General features: G+C 38.7%; 1 protein-coding gene across 3 annotated transcripts in view; it reads left to right on the top strand.

Annotated features, from left to right (window-relative positions):
• The window catches only part of CTPS2 (CTP synthase 2), a 75,794-nt gene extending 62,452 nt beyond the window's left edge, over positions 1-13,342 (top strand). For all 3 annotated transcript variants that reach the window (XM_074858718.1, XM_074858719.1, XM_074858720.1), the window contains exons 17-19: positions 1,700-1,844; positions 10,818-10,928; positions 12,521-13,342. In XM_074858718.1, the coding sequence (XP_074714819.1) occupies positions 1,700-1,844; positions 10,818-10,887 (215 nt within the window). In that variant the 3' untranslated portion in view covers positions 10,888-10,928; positions 12,521-13,342. The remainder of the gene's footprint in view (positions 1-1,699; positions 1,845-10,817; positions 10,929-12,520) is intronic.
• The last annotated feature ends 862 nt before the right edge of the window (positions 13,343-14,204 follow it).

Raw genomic sequence — 14,204 nt, forward strand, 5'->3', positions numbered from 1 at the left:
ACCATGTCAAGCAACTGCACCATGGAGAGCAAAGGATACATGTGAATTCATAAACTACTAATTGTCATGGTGTTCCTTGCTTGGTTTGTTCCTGATAGATTACCTCTGTTACGCATGCAGGTGTTGGGGGACTATTTTGTCTGCTCTGCATGAATCAACTTCTATAGAGAGCATTGTGAAATAAATCAGGCAGAATTTTTCAATTGCATGTTACTGTGAAAAGAATAAAAGCAACAGTAAAACCTGGAATTATTTCACAATGGGCTGGAAGGAGACTCTGATTACTAAAGAAAAACAATCATTATAGGGAGGAGGGAGGGTTGGAGCAGAAGCACGGAAATAACAGTACACCAGAAAGCTTTGAAGCAAAATATCCCCACAGGAAATATTTGATGCTTTGTCATTGTCTTGTTTAACAGCTTTAAAGGACTGAATTGCATGGTAGAGAAAAAGAAGTTATGAGATAAATTTAGGATCCAGGTTCTCTTTAAGACCTAGCAGAGAGAAGAGCACTATACTAGATTATATAGTTTATCCTCATAGGAAAAAAAAAAATGCAGCTTTCTTGTTACCACTTATTCTGTACTGCAGAGAAATTCCTTAAACGTTTGGGATTATTTTGGTAACTGTCAAACCAGAAGAGTTCTGTGGTTAATTTCATCCAGTGTCCTGGCACTAGAAGTGGTTAATGTTAGCTCCTTTAAAACAATATTCAAAGAAGGAACAGGTGCACAGCATGGGAGAGTGTGAAAACATTTTTCCTTCCTTATCCTTTCGAAGAAGACAGAAGGGAAGCAGAAGCAGTGATAAAGAGATGCTTTCATTGGGAAACAGAGAGCTGAAAATTTAAGAGAAGATGAAGCAGCATGGCTTGTTTCGCTTAGCAGGCAGAGTTGAATGATGGTGATACTGTCATCCTTAATCACAGAGGCCAAACAGCAGGAAAGTAGAACACCTTAAGAAATGGATATAAGTTGACTGTAACAAAGATGGCCTGTGAATTAGGAAAGGGTTTGAAAGCAAAAGGAGAGAGTATTAGAAGAGCTTTCTAGTGGGAGAAAAAAAAACCTGGAGGGTGTTACAGCAGAGCCTTGACCCTTTGTGCATGAGACTACATGATGTAGCTGCATTCAATAACAGGAGATTGGACTTCATGTCCCAGGAGATCCCATCCAGGCCTAATTATTTGAATCTTGTTTTCCCCAGTTTTCTGTGTATATTGCTTTCATATCCATGTCTTAGTGTGTAAATAGTTGCTGTATGGTAATGCTTGGTCTTCTAGAAACTGTTTTATTTTTCCCTCAGATATGTATGGGTGCATGTTCTGAATATACATGCACAAATACATATAGGAAACCAAAACACTATCAAAATAACATGATACATGTAGACTTTGTGGTTGATCTCCTCTCCTGCCCCCCTTATGTGTCGGTACAGGTTTATTATTCAGATTTTAATTACATCATTGTGCACATTAAGGTTGAATCACAGGATGATTTTTCCTTAATTTGCCTTACTAACATTCTGCATCTGTTGTCAGTTGCTTTTCATGGAAAAAGTTAAGGTTCCTGCTGCCTCGCCCTTAAATTCACACATGCTGATCTGGCTTCTGGACTGCTTTATCTTGACTTTTTTCCTAACAGTTGTTCTACTATCTTCTTCCTACATCTTATAATTTTCTTTGACATCTATCTTGTAGATCATCCATACTTTGTGGGAGTTCAGTTCCACCCAGAGTTTTCCTCAAGACCTATGAAACCTTCACCTCCATACCTCGGACTGTTGCTAGCGGCAACTGGGACACTCAATGCCTACCTGCAACGTGGATGTAAATTGTCTCCAAGGTAATCTTTCTTACTTGCCTGCAGTTTATGACAGTCACATTTTTGGAGGGACTATCCCGTCCTTCAATTCAGCAGTCCAGAAGAGGCAAAGGAGTTCTTCATGTATTGATTTACTTGTTCCTGTGTGTGCCTGACATAAACCCTGGTGTAAACATTTCTGTAAGCAGTAAGCACAGTTCCTGACTTCCTCCTTGTCAGGGGCTGTTAGAGCTAAAGCCAGATCCATACGTTATAACCAGAAAGAAGTAAAAAACCTTTAGTAAATTTATGTGAAGTCAGTGGCCTCCTGTGTTACCTCTCATTAATGGTAGTTTCACAGTAAAGGAGATTTGCTAGAGGATCAAGCAATGAAGTGAAATTCTTACCTAGTTGTGTTTGAATGATGATAGTAACAAAAGGAAAACACTGATTTTATTTTGCTGTAACTAAATAATTAATACCATCTAGCAGAGACAGGCCTGAAACAAAACAGTTGGGTTATCTTTAGATTTATGGAGGGGTTTGGATCTAGATCAAAACTGCATGGTTCAGCCAAACTAAAAACCTTTATCCCAGTTCCCTTGGATGCAAGAGTTTTTGGTTTACTGAATGTAGCAATGGTTTTTAACCAGTGTTAACTGATTGTTGTTTATTTCAATGATATTAATAACAGTTACAATTTCATTACGATAACAGTAATAAACAGTTCAGAGAGAAGCCTAAGGTACAATAACAAAAAATGAAAAAAAATTTAACATAAATCGCAGAATGACTGAATAATAACACAGAACAGATTCAGCTCTGGCTTACTGGCTTTTCCTCTAAACAAGGCACCAAACTTACTTGTTTTGTGGGTTGGAGTTTTTTTGAGCATTGTTTTCTATTAAAATGAGGTCCTTTTCTTAAGTGAGAAATAGAAATTTTATTCAGGTTTCAGTAGTGATGGAAAATAGCCAAGCTAGACCAGATAATCTGTTTTGGTACCCTGCTCCTTGTGGGTATCAGTTATCTTTTGTAAATGCACTTAATCCTTTTCTTACCCTGGCCAATTGTACAATGTACATACTGAGTTTCTTTCTGATCTGCAAACTACAGCTTGATGGAAATCCTCCTCTTACCTTAGCCTGTCACTGTTATTAGTGGTCATAACATTATCTGCCATTCAAAATTTGTGCCAGTGCATTACACAGGTCAAATTTTTGTGGTGCTTGGCAGGAGGGAGTCTTCAAGCACAGTGATCTTCAGTCTTTTCCTCTTGTGGTCACTCTCTGCCTCACAGTTCATCTTATTTCCCAGGTTCCAATATTCTTTCCTTTACTGCTTCCTCCCATAAGTATACCCATTCTTCTCCCTGAGGTAAAGAAAAATTACTTTTTTTTTGAATGAGTGATCTGCATGTGTCCTGCTAGTTTAAATTCAAATCCTTTAGCATTATAGCAAATATGTTTTCTAACCTTGACTTTAAGTTTCAGCAGTTACCGACTGTGCCACACTTATACTTATTTGAATGAATCAATAAAAAAGAATACCCAACTCTTTTTCTTCATGTTCATAAAATAAACTCCCAACCAACACTTAAACATTTAGCAAAGACAAAAATTCATACCGCAAAACTTTATATATAAAAATACAAATTTTACCATTTACCTAGTTACACAGCAATCAAGCAAACCTCCTCTGTCTTGAGAAAGAGCATTGAAATAGAAAATATTTTGAGGCTAAAAGAGTAGCATTTTTCAGGGAAGAACGTTCAGGAGGGAATTTCAGTGCTAATTACAGCACACCCCCTCATATTAACATACCCACCTGCTGAGTGGAAAGGATTTCCAATTTAAACCTTTAAGCCTCAGAATGCTAGTGATTTCATTGAGCGGTAAAGCTAAGGCATGTCATACAAGACTGAAATAAATCTGAGGAGAGGATTTTCTGCACACCTCATCCAGCGTTACCTATATGAATTGTAGTTATGTTGTTGATTACAGCAAAGATGTAGCCTGAAAGAGAATTTGTGGAGGCCGGCAAGTTGAGCAGATTACCTAAACTAGGCTGTTAAAAACACTAAAAAGAGAGTTAATGATGAAGTCCTGAGACAAAAGGAAATAACATATTTCAGCGTGAGATTCTTAACAGGAAATCATTACCCCAGAACGTTTAACAGCCTCATAATTAGGACACGCTTTTAGAACATCTGACACCTGGACAGAAGCCCTAGCTTCTAAGCAGAGCAAACAGTAAATTTAAAGATGCATCGTACCTCCCAGGTGAGTGCTCTAAACAAATAAAAGTGAATAAACCTTCTCTTAATTTTTTGTGAGGCCTAGTCTGGTAGACAGTCCAAGGATGCTTACACACAAGCATGAGCATAGTTTGAGACTGGAATGCATCCTTTGGGGTAAACTTAGTCCCAGAAGCTTTGATGTGTACAGAGACAGTCAAGAACTGAGCAAAGGATCAGAGTAACTCAGTGATGAGTTATTACTTAAGTTACCTGAAGTGGTAGTTGGGCATCTAAGTTGCCTTTGTGGTTTCAGCCTCTCATGCTTTATGGCATGAGTGCCTAACCATCAGACAAAGCCATGCACTTCATTTCCTTGTGAATGCTTTTAGATCTTGACCTTTTCCAAATCTTTCCATGGAAATACTGAAGTGACCATTTCATACATAGCTGAGGACAGTGAGCAGCTGCCAGTCTACATGCTTCATCTTAAAGGACAAAGAAAACCAGAACCACAGGAGACTCAAAGTGTACAATACCCACAAATACATTGGTTTTTAAGAGAAACCAAAAGGTTTTAATAGAAAACTAGTGAATGAAGAGGGGAACTTCAGATATAATGTTGTTGGCTTTTACTTAGTCTTGTGGAATTTCACTTGGAAAAAGTAATAAAAACTGGCTTATCTTTGGGAACAGTGTCATATGGATTGCAAAACCACTGATGTACAATAAAGCCATGTTGCTGGGGTTTTTTCCCATAGCAAGTTTAGCATCAGCAAGAGTAGGCTACAGTATATTAATGATATTTGCAAATAATATAATTCAAAGAGGAGCTGAAAGCACTATTCAGAACAAAGGAATAACATAAAAAGATACAGAGAATTTAGAAACCTGAGCTGAAAATAATGAAATCTTGTGTTTCTTTGGAGGAAGAGAGTAACAGGCTAAAGATAAATAATTTAAACACAAATGTCCAGTAGATGGGAGGAAATATAGGAAGTGAGATATATTCCTAGGTGTGGGCAACTAGGACTGCTGCCAAAAGAAATTTTTACAAGTCATTAGTGAATATACTAATGGAAGGCACCAATCCAGTGCCCTCTAGTCACAGAGTAATCTTAAGTTCTGGGCAGGTTATTAATAAAAGATGACTTATGAGTTGCATTCAGAGACAAAGGAACAGAAGTGGCCAGAGGATAGGAGTGGTGCATAAAGAAGAAAAATCTCAACAGACTTGTCCATATGGTGCTTACTGCACTAACGTGGTCCAGCTGTCTCCCAAACCAGCTGTGTAGGGATGTTTGGGCAAGCACCTATAAACAGAACAGGAAAGAGCCTGTGTGACGTGTTCTGGAGTGAGAGAGGAGATAGGGGCAGGGCTATCTCTGGTGTCCTCTGTGCATTGTCCCCAACCAATAACACATCTGGCACAGCTTCATATTTGTGCCACTGGCCAAATACACACATTTCAGAGGAAAGTGAAGGAAATCTTGTGGCTTGAAGACTGTCAAGAGAACAGCAAGAGAGGGGCTGCTCCACAAAAGACAACAATCCAGAAGCCAGGGGTGGCAGCTGGTACTAGTAGGGGTAGTGTCCTCGCCAGCAGGAGTCAGTGTCATGGTCACCAAAGAAGGCAAGTGGTCTGGCTCCAGTGACAGTCACCATGTCCTACAGACAGTCCAGTGCAGAAGTACAAAGTGATGAGTCAGGTCTGAGGTCAATCCAGGAAGTCCAGTCGACAAGTGACTGCAGAACTACAGAGATGGGTACAGGCATGCCCGTGACATAGCTCAGGCAAGGACTGGGGGCCAAGGCTCCTGGGCCCATGGGTGAATGCCCCAGGGGAGGCTGGACAGGGCAGCTAAGATCTATTGGTGCCCTCAGAGCTCTTACAGAAAACTACAGGAAAAGTTTTAAAGGAAATCCCTTCTCAACCATAGCAGTACTTAGTGATGAACTTAGTAATGGTTAGTTATGGCAGTTAATTTGTCATTTTAATGTTAGATGTTTAGAGTGAAGATACTTCTGAGCTGGTCACCCCAAGTTGTCTTCTGTGGTTGCTAGGTGAATATGCACTCCAAGGGAGCCAGACAGCTCATTGTAATGGTTGAGTGGGTCAGAAACATTATAGCCTGCAAGTGCCTGTTTCTTTCCATTGACTGTAAGAAGCTGGTGGTAACTATCTCAGATGAAGATGTCTAAAGAATTAAATCCCATGCATGAGACTCAGCTGAGAGTTTTTATAATACCCAGATATGTTCTGGCATCTTGGTTATGATTTTTTTGTAATGCTGGGTACTGATAAAACCGTTATCCTAAATCCAGTTACGTGAGTGCAGATGTCTGGCAGGTTGGAACTGGGAAGTCTTAGGTATGTGCTGAGGGATTCTTTGATGAAATGATGTTTCATGAAAGCATAGGATCATATAATGATGGTGATCATAATAAATAATATATGATCATATAATGATTATAAAAATATGCACTGAGAAATACGGGTGACTGCAATTATAACTATTACACAATCAAATATGCATTTATTTTAATAATATTTTAATGACTATAATAATTGTAATCATTCAGCTTTATGTGGAGGGATAAATAATTGACAGATATCTTTTTGCTAGGTTCTTGATAGCTATAACAATTTTTTGTTTTAAACAGCCACAGCCTGTACTAAATGTAATTACATTTATCTTTAATTTGCATTGAGGAAGAAATGCACTTAGCTTGGCTCCTGTCTTTACAAGGAATGGCATTACTGTAACAATTGTTTAAGTTGTTTACATTTCTGGAAGAGGACTTTTTTGTCAATGATACATTAAAAAAGGATGAAAAAAAGCCCCTCTGAAACTGTGTCAAATCCTTTGTTTTTAAAGAAAGTTGATCTGGATTTTCCAAAGGAAACAAACAGAACGTTCAAGGAATACCCATTTTACAGTTACCTGTGTTTCTTAACAAAAACATTGAAAGCAGGCAGTTTGGTACTTTTGAGCAGCTGTTTGAGAAATACAGGTTTAAAATTGATCTTGATTTAATTCTAGTGGTTTTGTAGCTGAGATTGGTTGCTGGGGTGATGCATTCCAGCTTCATGCCATGTGGCCCCAGCTATCGCCTGCCTTCTGTACCATACCAATAGGGAATCTTCTCATCTTGCCTCCTTCCCTGCCTTAGACTGATGCATGGCAGAGGTATGATAATGCCTCTGTCAGTAGAACAGAGAGATCTGAAATGGGCGTGAATTTGGTAATAATGGAGCATATGCAGGGGAAGCTCTTTTTATGGCTTACATCTTGAGAAGACAGGGATCCAAGAATGAGTGAACTTTAAAACAAAACAAAACTCTGTAAGATAATTTCTCAACAGAGGATGTTTTCCTTCCTCCAGTCAGGAAATGTGTTGCAGTTCACTGCAAAGTGAAATACCGGCTAGGTACTGGTTGCAGTTAACTGCAAAGTGGAATGTCAATTTGAAACGTCTACTAGCTGGCATTTCACTTTCCAGTGAATGCATTTCCATTATCTACAGGTAGATTGGGTGTAAGGATCAAAGTGACCAAAATTCTTCATCCTGATGACTGAAGTGATTGACCAGATGCAGTGACACTGCATACTGTTTTCTCTTGGCCACATCTTTATACTCTGGATCCCATTTAAAAAGGGTGTAATAGAACCACTGTGGTGGCCTTAGATCTGCTCACTAGCTCCTTTTTGTTGGAGTCCACTGTTGTAAGAATTGTTACAAACAAGGTGAAGTGGGTGTCAGGTTCCTGCCCAAGATAATTACTAATTAATTTGTACACAAACTGAGAGGAAACTTGCGGAAGGAAATGTAAGCATATTTTTTTAGTTGAGGGCTCAGTGTGAAAAAGAATTTCATAATGGAAAAGCCAGGCTTATTTGATTTCCCACCACCACCACTTTCATAGCTAGCACATTTAAGTAAGGTTACATAATATGAGTGACTGTGAGCCCAAAATATCCATTTGGGATTTGTGTTTAATATCCCTGTAGCAATTCAGTGTAATTTGAAAGGAAGTACACATTTATTTTGAAGAGAGGTATGATGACTCATTTATGGTTCATACCACCTGAAGTCTTTCTTCAGATTACTCATCAGTTTAATACAGTTCATATCACAGTAAATCTTATGAGCTGGACATCAGCACTGGTTTGAAGCTATAACACCTAGCTGCAGATATACCAAGATTCATGAGGCCCTGTTTGCTTTCAAGTCCACTGGCAGCTTAACTCTTGAAGAAGTTCAGGTTTCCTTGGAGTCCAGGTTGTTCTTGCTACTATGATACCACAGCTTCTGGGGGTGCTTAGAGATATCATTCAAGAAACTGTGAGACTGACAGTTACCTGAGTCTGAAGCCCAAGGGCTGATTCTTGCCATTGTGGCACTGCCTGTTAGAGATAAAACTGACTTACACCCAACAGAACAGTCCTAAAGTAGGGGAAACTGTGAAGTGCTATTGCAGAAATCAAGGATGTGATGACAAGAGCCCTTCTCTGGGATGTGGAGTCAAATCTTGCACTGAATTGGGTAGTGTGGGAACAGGAACAAAATTGTCATCGTCTGAGTAAGTGTTTTAGCCTCTGAGCTAGTGGCTAGCAAGTGACCCTCAGCTTCTGCAAACTGGAAACAGGCCTGAGGAGTTGGGGTGGTAAGTCAATGAAATGACGGAAGCATCCAGCGTTGTGTGACTGCTTCTGTGGGTGAACGCCTCTAAAACCTATGTCATTGAGTGGGGGAAGACCTATGATGAGAGTGCTGGATGGGGGTCAGCGCCTGTTCAAGAGATGAAGCTGAGCAGTTCTCCACTCACCTTATTGTTCTCTGCACATTTTTATTTAAGCATCTGTCTCCCATACTGTTGTATATGGAGCTCTGGGATATGTTTTTGGGCTGTGACTGCCATTGGGCAGCAGAGCTGAGTAAAAAAAAAAGTAAAAAAGTTCTCTGAAGACTTTGAGCTTAAACTAGGACTATCATAAGATTACACAGCTCTCTGCAATCACAGTTTTACCCTCTGTTATGTGCACAATTTTTGCTGTGATATGAAAATGCAAAACTGTTTTAATAATACTGAATTTTTATTCCATGTTTCCATGGGTACTTTCAGAAAGAAGTAAGTACAACGTCGGTGATGTTGTGTTTGTCTGTGTGCATCTGGCATGCTTGTTCATACTGTTAACAACACTTTCCTCACTTGAACTGTGTAATTGTTTGCCAGCTGGTGAAATGATCAAATTGAGCATTTCTCGGTAGACTGATAGGACACACTCTTTAGAAGAACTGCATCAACAACATGTGTGTCGTGAAGAAAGCACAGAATGCTGTAGGCAAAATCTTAATGTTTGAACAGTCAGAATGTCTATGCTGTCTTGTACAGAATATGGTACAGTGATTTGCTGTAATGTGGGAGGTTTTCCTAACAGTCAGAGGTAGAAATTAAATGAGAGGACTGTTGGTGCCATTCCTTCTATCCCACTCTATTAAGATGGCTGTGTTTTTACCTAATATTTGATTTTATTTTTTCCCTGAAGATGAGAGGGTGATATTCAGGCTACAAAGCAGTGCTGAGCCAGTATAGCTGAGCTCAGTTTGTTCACTGTTCCACATTACAGTCTAGATCAAAGATCTCCAGCTGCAGGATTACATAGTTCCCCTTGAAACATTGCACAGCAGGCAGTCACTGTGGATCAACTGATAAGGCTGTGTCTAGGTGGGTCATGGGCTGGTTATGTGCTTGATGTGTCAGTAGGAGATCACGCCTGGAGGTGGGGAGTGTGATGTGACTGAGGTCCTGTTGACTGGAGGGTGAAAGGTGTATGTGATAAAGAGTGAGATGTGACAAGACAGGTGTGCAGTGGCTGGAGTAGAGTTGGTACCCAAGGCGTATTTATTGCTGCTTAAATGTACTTGTCAGTTCCCTGGGCTCCCTTTACTGCCTTCTGATCTTGGGAAATTCAAGTATCTGGAAAACAGACTGTAGAGGTGAAGTGTGGTAGGAGGAGGTTGAGGCTGGAGGCTCTTCTGAATGAAGATGTGCACTTAGAGTTACGATAAACCTGGAGACCCAATAGACATCACAGCTGACAGAAAATGTGATTTGTGGGCACTTCTTTCTCTCAGTCACTGGGGTGATTGCTGTTCTTCACTGTTTCCTTGTTCTGGCCACTTATAAGACAATCACTTGCACAGCAGCTTTTTCTGTGAAAACTGTTCTACTTCTCTCAGGAAATAGCAGAAGGGGAGAACTGTCAGGGTATTGCTTGGTGCAATGAAAATGATTTACATTCTGACTGGAAGAGTAGGAATTATAATTTAAGTATAAATTGAATCATTCTGAGTAAATAAAGTTGTCTTAACTATTTCTTTGGTCAAAACAATCATTTACTTTATGATAAATGAGAAATTCCTTTTAGTCTTGCACCGAACACCTGTTAGTCTCCACGTTGTTAATCATGATCGCAGGCACACAGCACCAGCAAACTGTAGAATGAATGAATGTACAGGAGCCAAACAAAAAGAAATTGAACATACTGTTTATCAGGTAGAATAATTTTTCTCATCAGGTCTTAGACTCCAAACTCAAGCCCATTCCTGTAGAGGAAGCTGTTCTAAAATACCAAAATCAAGCATGAGCTCAAAGTAGTTTTCTGGAAGTGGGTTGTATTTGAGGAAAGTGTTGGTCATAGGCATCATCTGGGTTGGAGGGTTTGAAATAAAATACTTGTTTTAGATTCTTCTGACTGTATTGCTTTTAACAGTGACAGCTACAGTGACCTCAGTGATGACAGCTCTCCAGAAAAAGAGTTTCCTAATTCAGAAATGAGCTGAAGTGATTGTATGAGATCACAGAAATGGATGATGCTACTGAGGTAAACTGAATCGTTTTGATACTGCTTTGTGACATTTATTTCTTCTAGACTTAAAGCAGGAGACAAAGTTATCTTGATTCTCCCTTTTGTTTCAAATCCCATCTGAGAGCTTATGTTTTCTTCCTTGCCTGCAGCACTTAATCGTTTCCCTCTTCTGCTGCTTAACTCTGCAATTGTGATATTAAAGCCTACTAAGTGTTTTGGGTACAACTTAGATGTAGGATGCTGTGTACAAAATCAAGTTGTGTTAGTGTTTGGAGACACAATGAAAATACATTTAAAAATTATGTTTTCTTTGTTACTTCAGTTTGCAAGTTTGGATCACTTAAAGTACATTATGTTGACATGGCTTTTTATTTTACATTAATATTAACCTGTAATTACATTTGATGCATTGATACAACAAATACATCCCAAGATAAATACTTGGATTTCAACTGAAGAGTGATAGAGATACAAACAAGTTCTATAAAATTGTAGTTTTGTTTGCCGTAGGCTTTGCCAAAGTGATGTTGGATTGGTTGTTTTTTCACCTGTGAACATGGTAGCCATAGATTTCCTTTCATTTTGGAGGTTATATTTCGTGTGAGACACCTGATCTCTGCAGGATCTGGGTTTGAATCTTAGTCTTACTTTATTTTCCATAAGAAATTTATCAGAGTTGTGGCTCGTATGGTACTGATACGTGTGTACATTCGTGCTTTTCAGTATTCCTGAGCACTTCCTTAAGCAGGACACAACTTTGCCCTCTGATTTTATTTCTCTCACATGGTGTAGCCACTAAGCAGCTGTGCCAAAGAGATGTTTAGGGCTGCATGTGAATGATGCATTTCTGCTTGATGGCCTCCTGATTGAAATACTGGCGTGAGATGCTAGAAATTGAAGTTTAGTCCTTAGCTGCAGCATGGGTTTCTTCTGTGATTCTTAGTTTATTTCTTTTTCCCCTCTCATGGACCACATATTAAAGATAATAATACATCCCCAAATCATGAGAGTGGAGAACAGAATGTCAGATGATTTCATGACCTGGTGCGTGCAGATACAGTAGTGATGCATGTCCTAGAGTGACACATCATACAGGACAGCCCCTTTAACGTTGACCTTGCTTTCCTCAATGGAATTTATGAATGGTAATTCTCCGTTTACCATTGCAGCTGTGACTTTTTCAGTGCTTGGATGAATGTACTTTTGTGATGCTTTTAAGGAGTTGTCAGTAGTCAACCTGATTTTGTTTGAACATGTCACTAGCTGATACCAATTGTATTCAACTGAATTACTCTAGAAAGGATTAAATAACTAATTCTAGATATAAAAGAAGGATAGAAGCATTGGCTCATTTATTTTTATCTCTGGGTTAATTCTACCCATTAATCAGATCTGGATACATATGTAGACTGTATTTAGCCTTGTGGTTTTGCTTTTATTCTGTTTGACCTAGATGAAATGTATCTACTTGTAGTATTTACCATAGGATTGATTTGAAGCCGGTCAACAGATTTGAGAGAAACTGACATAAGCATGAGTTACAGAAGAAACATTTTTAATAATTTTTTTTCCATTTATTCTTCATTCTCCCTCTTTTTATGTTGCAGAAAGTTGGGAACAGGACAATATTGAATAGAAGAAAGTAGAAGAGTAAGCTGCTTACAGTCCTCACAGTTTCTCCTCTTATACTGTTTTCAATAATTCTCTTTAGAGATGACAGTTTTACTGTCCCATAGCAAAAACTGTTCTGTATAAATGCTGTTTCTCTTTAAAAATGGCAAAATGGTAGTGCACCTTAGCTTTTAATCATTATTGATCTTGTCCTATATTTCAGAATGATCTTGGATGAATATGTATTAATTCGCTAGTTCACAACTGTTCTTGATTTGAAGGAAGATTTGATTGTTTTTGGTTTGCCTTAGAACAGGAAGATAAAACATGTTAGTTCTTCTGAATGAGAGGGGAATGCACTAAAAAATCTAAGGGAAAGTTGTCTTATCCATAAGCAGTAGAGAACTGTTTCAGGTTTGTTTCCCTATTAAGCTTGTTGTATAGATATATTTTTATACTTTTTTGCTGTTCAATATGTACAAACAAGAAATTGTTGCTGTATTTCAGCTCTTTGTGATTAGAATAATTCATGTTGGATACATGTCTTTTCACTTTGCTTTTATAAGTGATTTCACTTTACAGAAGTTTGCTTTATCTCTCCTGAAAGTCTGACAATACTGAACATAATTCTGACCTACAAAATTACAGAAGTTATATTAAAAGGTGGTTTTGTATTTGTATTTTGTAAGAGAGAGAGTAAATACACTCATATGTTAAAAAGTCATTTGAACACTTGTATGAAAAGAAGAACCAGTCATAAACCTGGAGCTCCAGCTGTACAACACTCAGTTAATTTCAATAAATGAGTATAAAGATGAGTTAAGGTTCACCCTTATTTTCCCTTATCCAGTGACCCCTCCATGGTCATGGCACTCATTCCCCAATAGAATAGAATGATGTATTTTAATTTAGAAATCACAAGTTACTCCACTGCATGACAATTGCAGACAGCGCTGCAATGCCAGGACTGCAGCCTGAATCACTGAGGCAGAAAGGGAAGGTGGGAGGTGCTGTACCATGTTTAAGGCTGGATCCCATTAGCAATATGACATCATCAGACTGGTCACAGAAGCTGGACATGAGCTGTGTAACTGGCGGCCTCAGAATGCCTGGGACTCCCTTTCCTATAAAGAAAACTTCTGAATTTTAGTTTTGTGTTTCATTTTGGTTCTGGGCAAAGTGACTTTTTAATTCATCAAAAGGCACATATCTGTACAAAAATAAAAAGCACCGTGTCCCTTATTACAGCTTTGTAAAGCAGTAAGTTGGAGAGCTTTGCATTGCTTTAACGTATCTCAGGTTACACAGCCAATTTCTCTCTTCACTAAAAGAAGCTTTAATGGTAATGAAATATAAAATGTATTCCTTTGGCAGTGTTTTTCTGAGATGGTTTGCAAATGCGTGCCTTAGAAATAGCAGGTATTGACAGAATTGGTGTCACTGTCTTCCCCAATGGAAGACACTTGCCACTGGTTTGTGAAAGGTGAAGCATTTCCTACAATTGTCTGTAACATGCAAATGTATTTTCAAATATATTAAATTATGTAATTCAGAAGTGTTTAGATACTGTGTTAAAGAGTCATGGTGCCAGTTGTGAACTGTGTTGTCAAGGAGGGAATTTTTCATTTAGTCATGTCCCAGTTGTATTGTCTGTGAGAAGCTGTGATTTATCCAAAAAAA

Source organism: Strix uralensis, chromosome 2 (genome assembly GCF_047716275.1).
Source record: "Strix uralensis isolate ZFMK-TIS-50842 chromosome 2, bStrUra1, whole genome shotgun sequence".
In the NCBI taxonomy this organism is placed as follows: Eukaryota; Metazoa; Chordata; class Aves; order Strigiformes; family Strigidae; genus Strix; species Strix uralensis.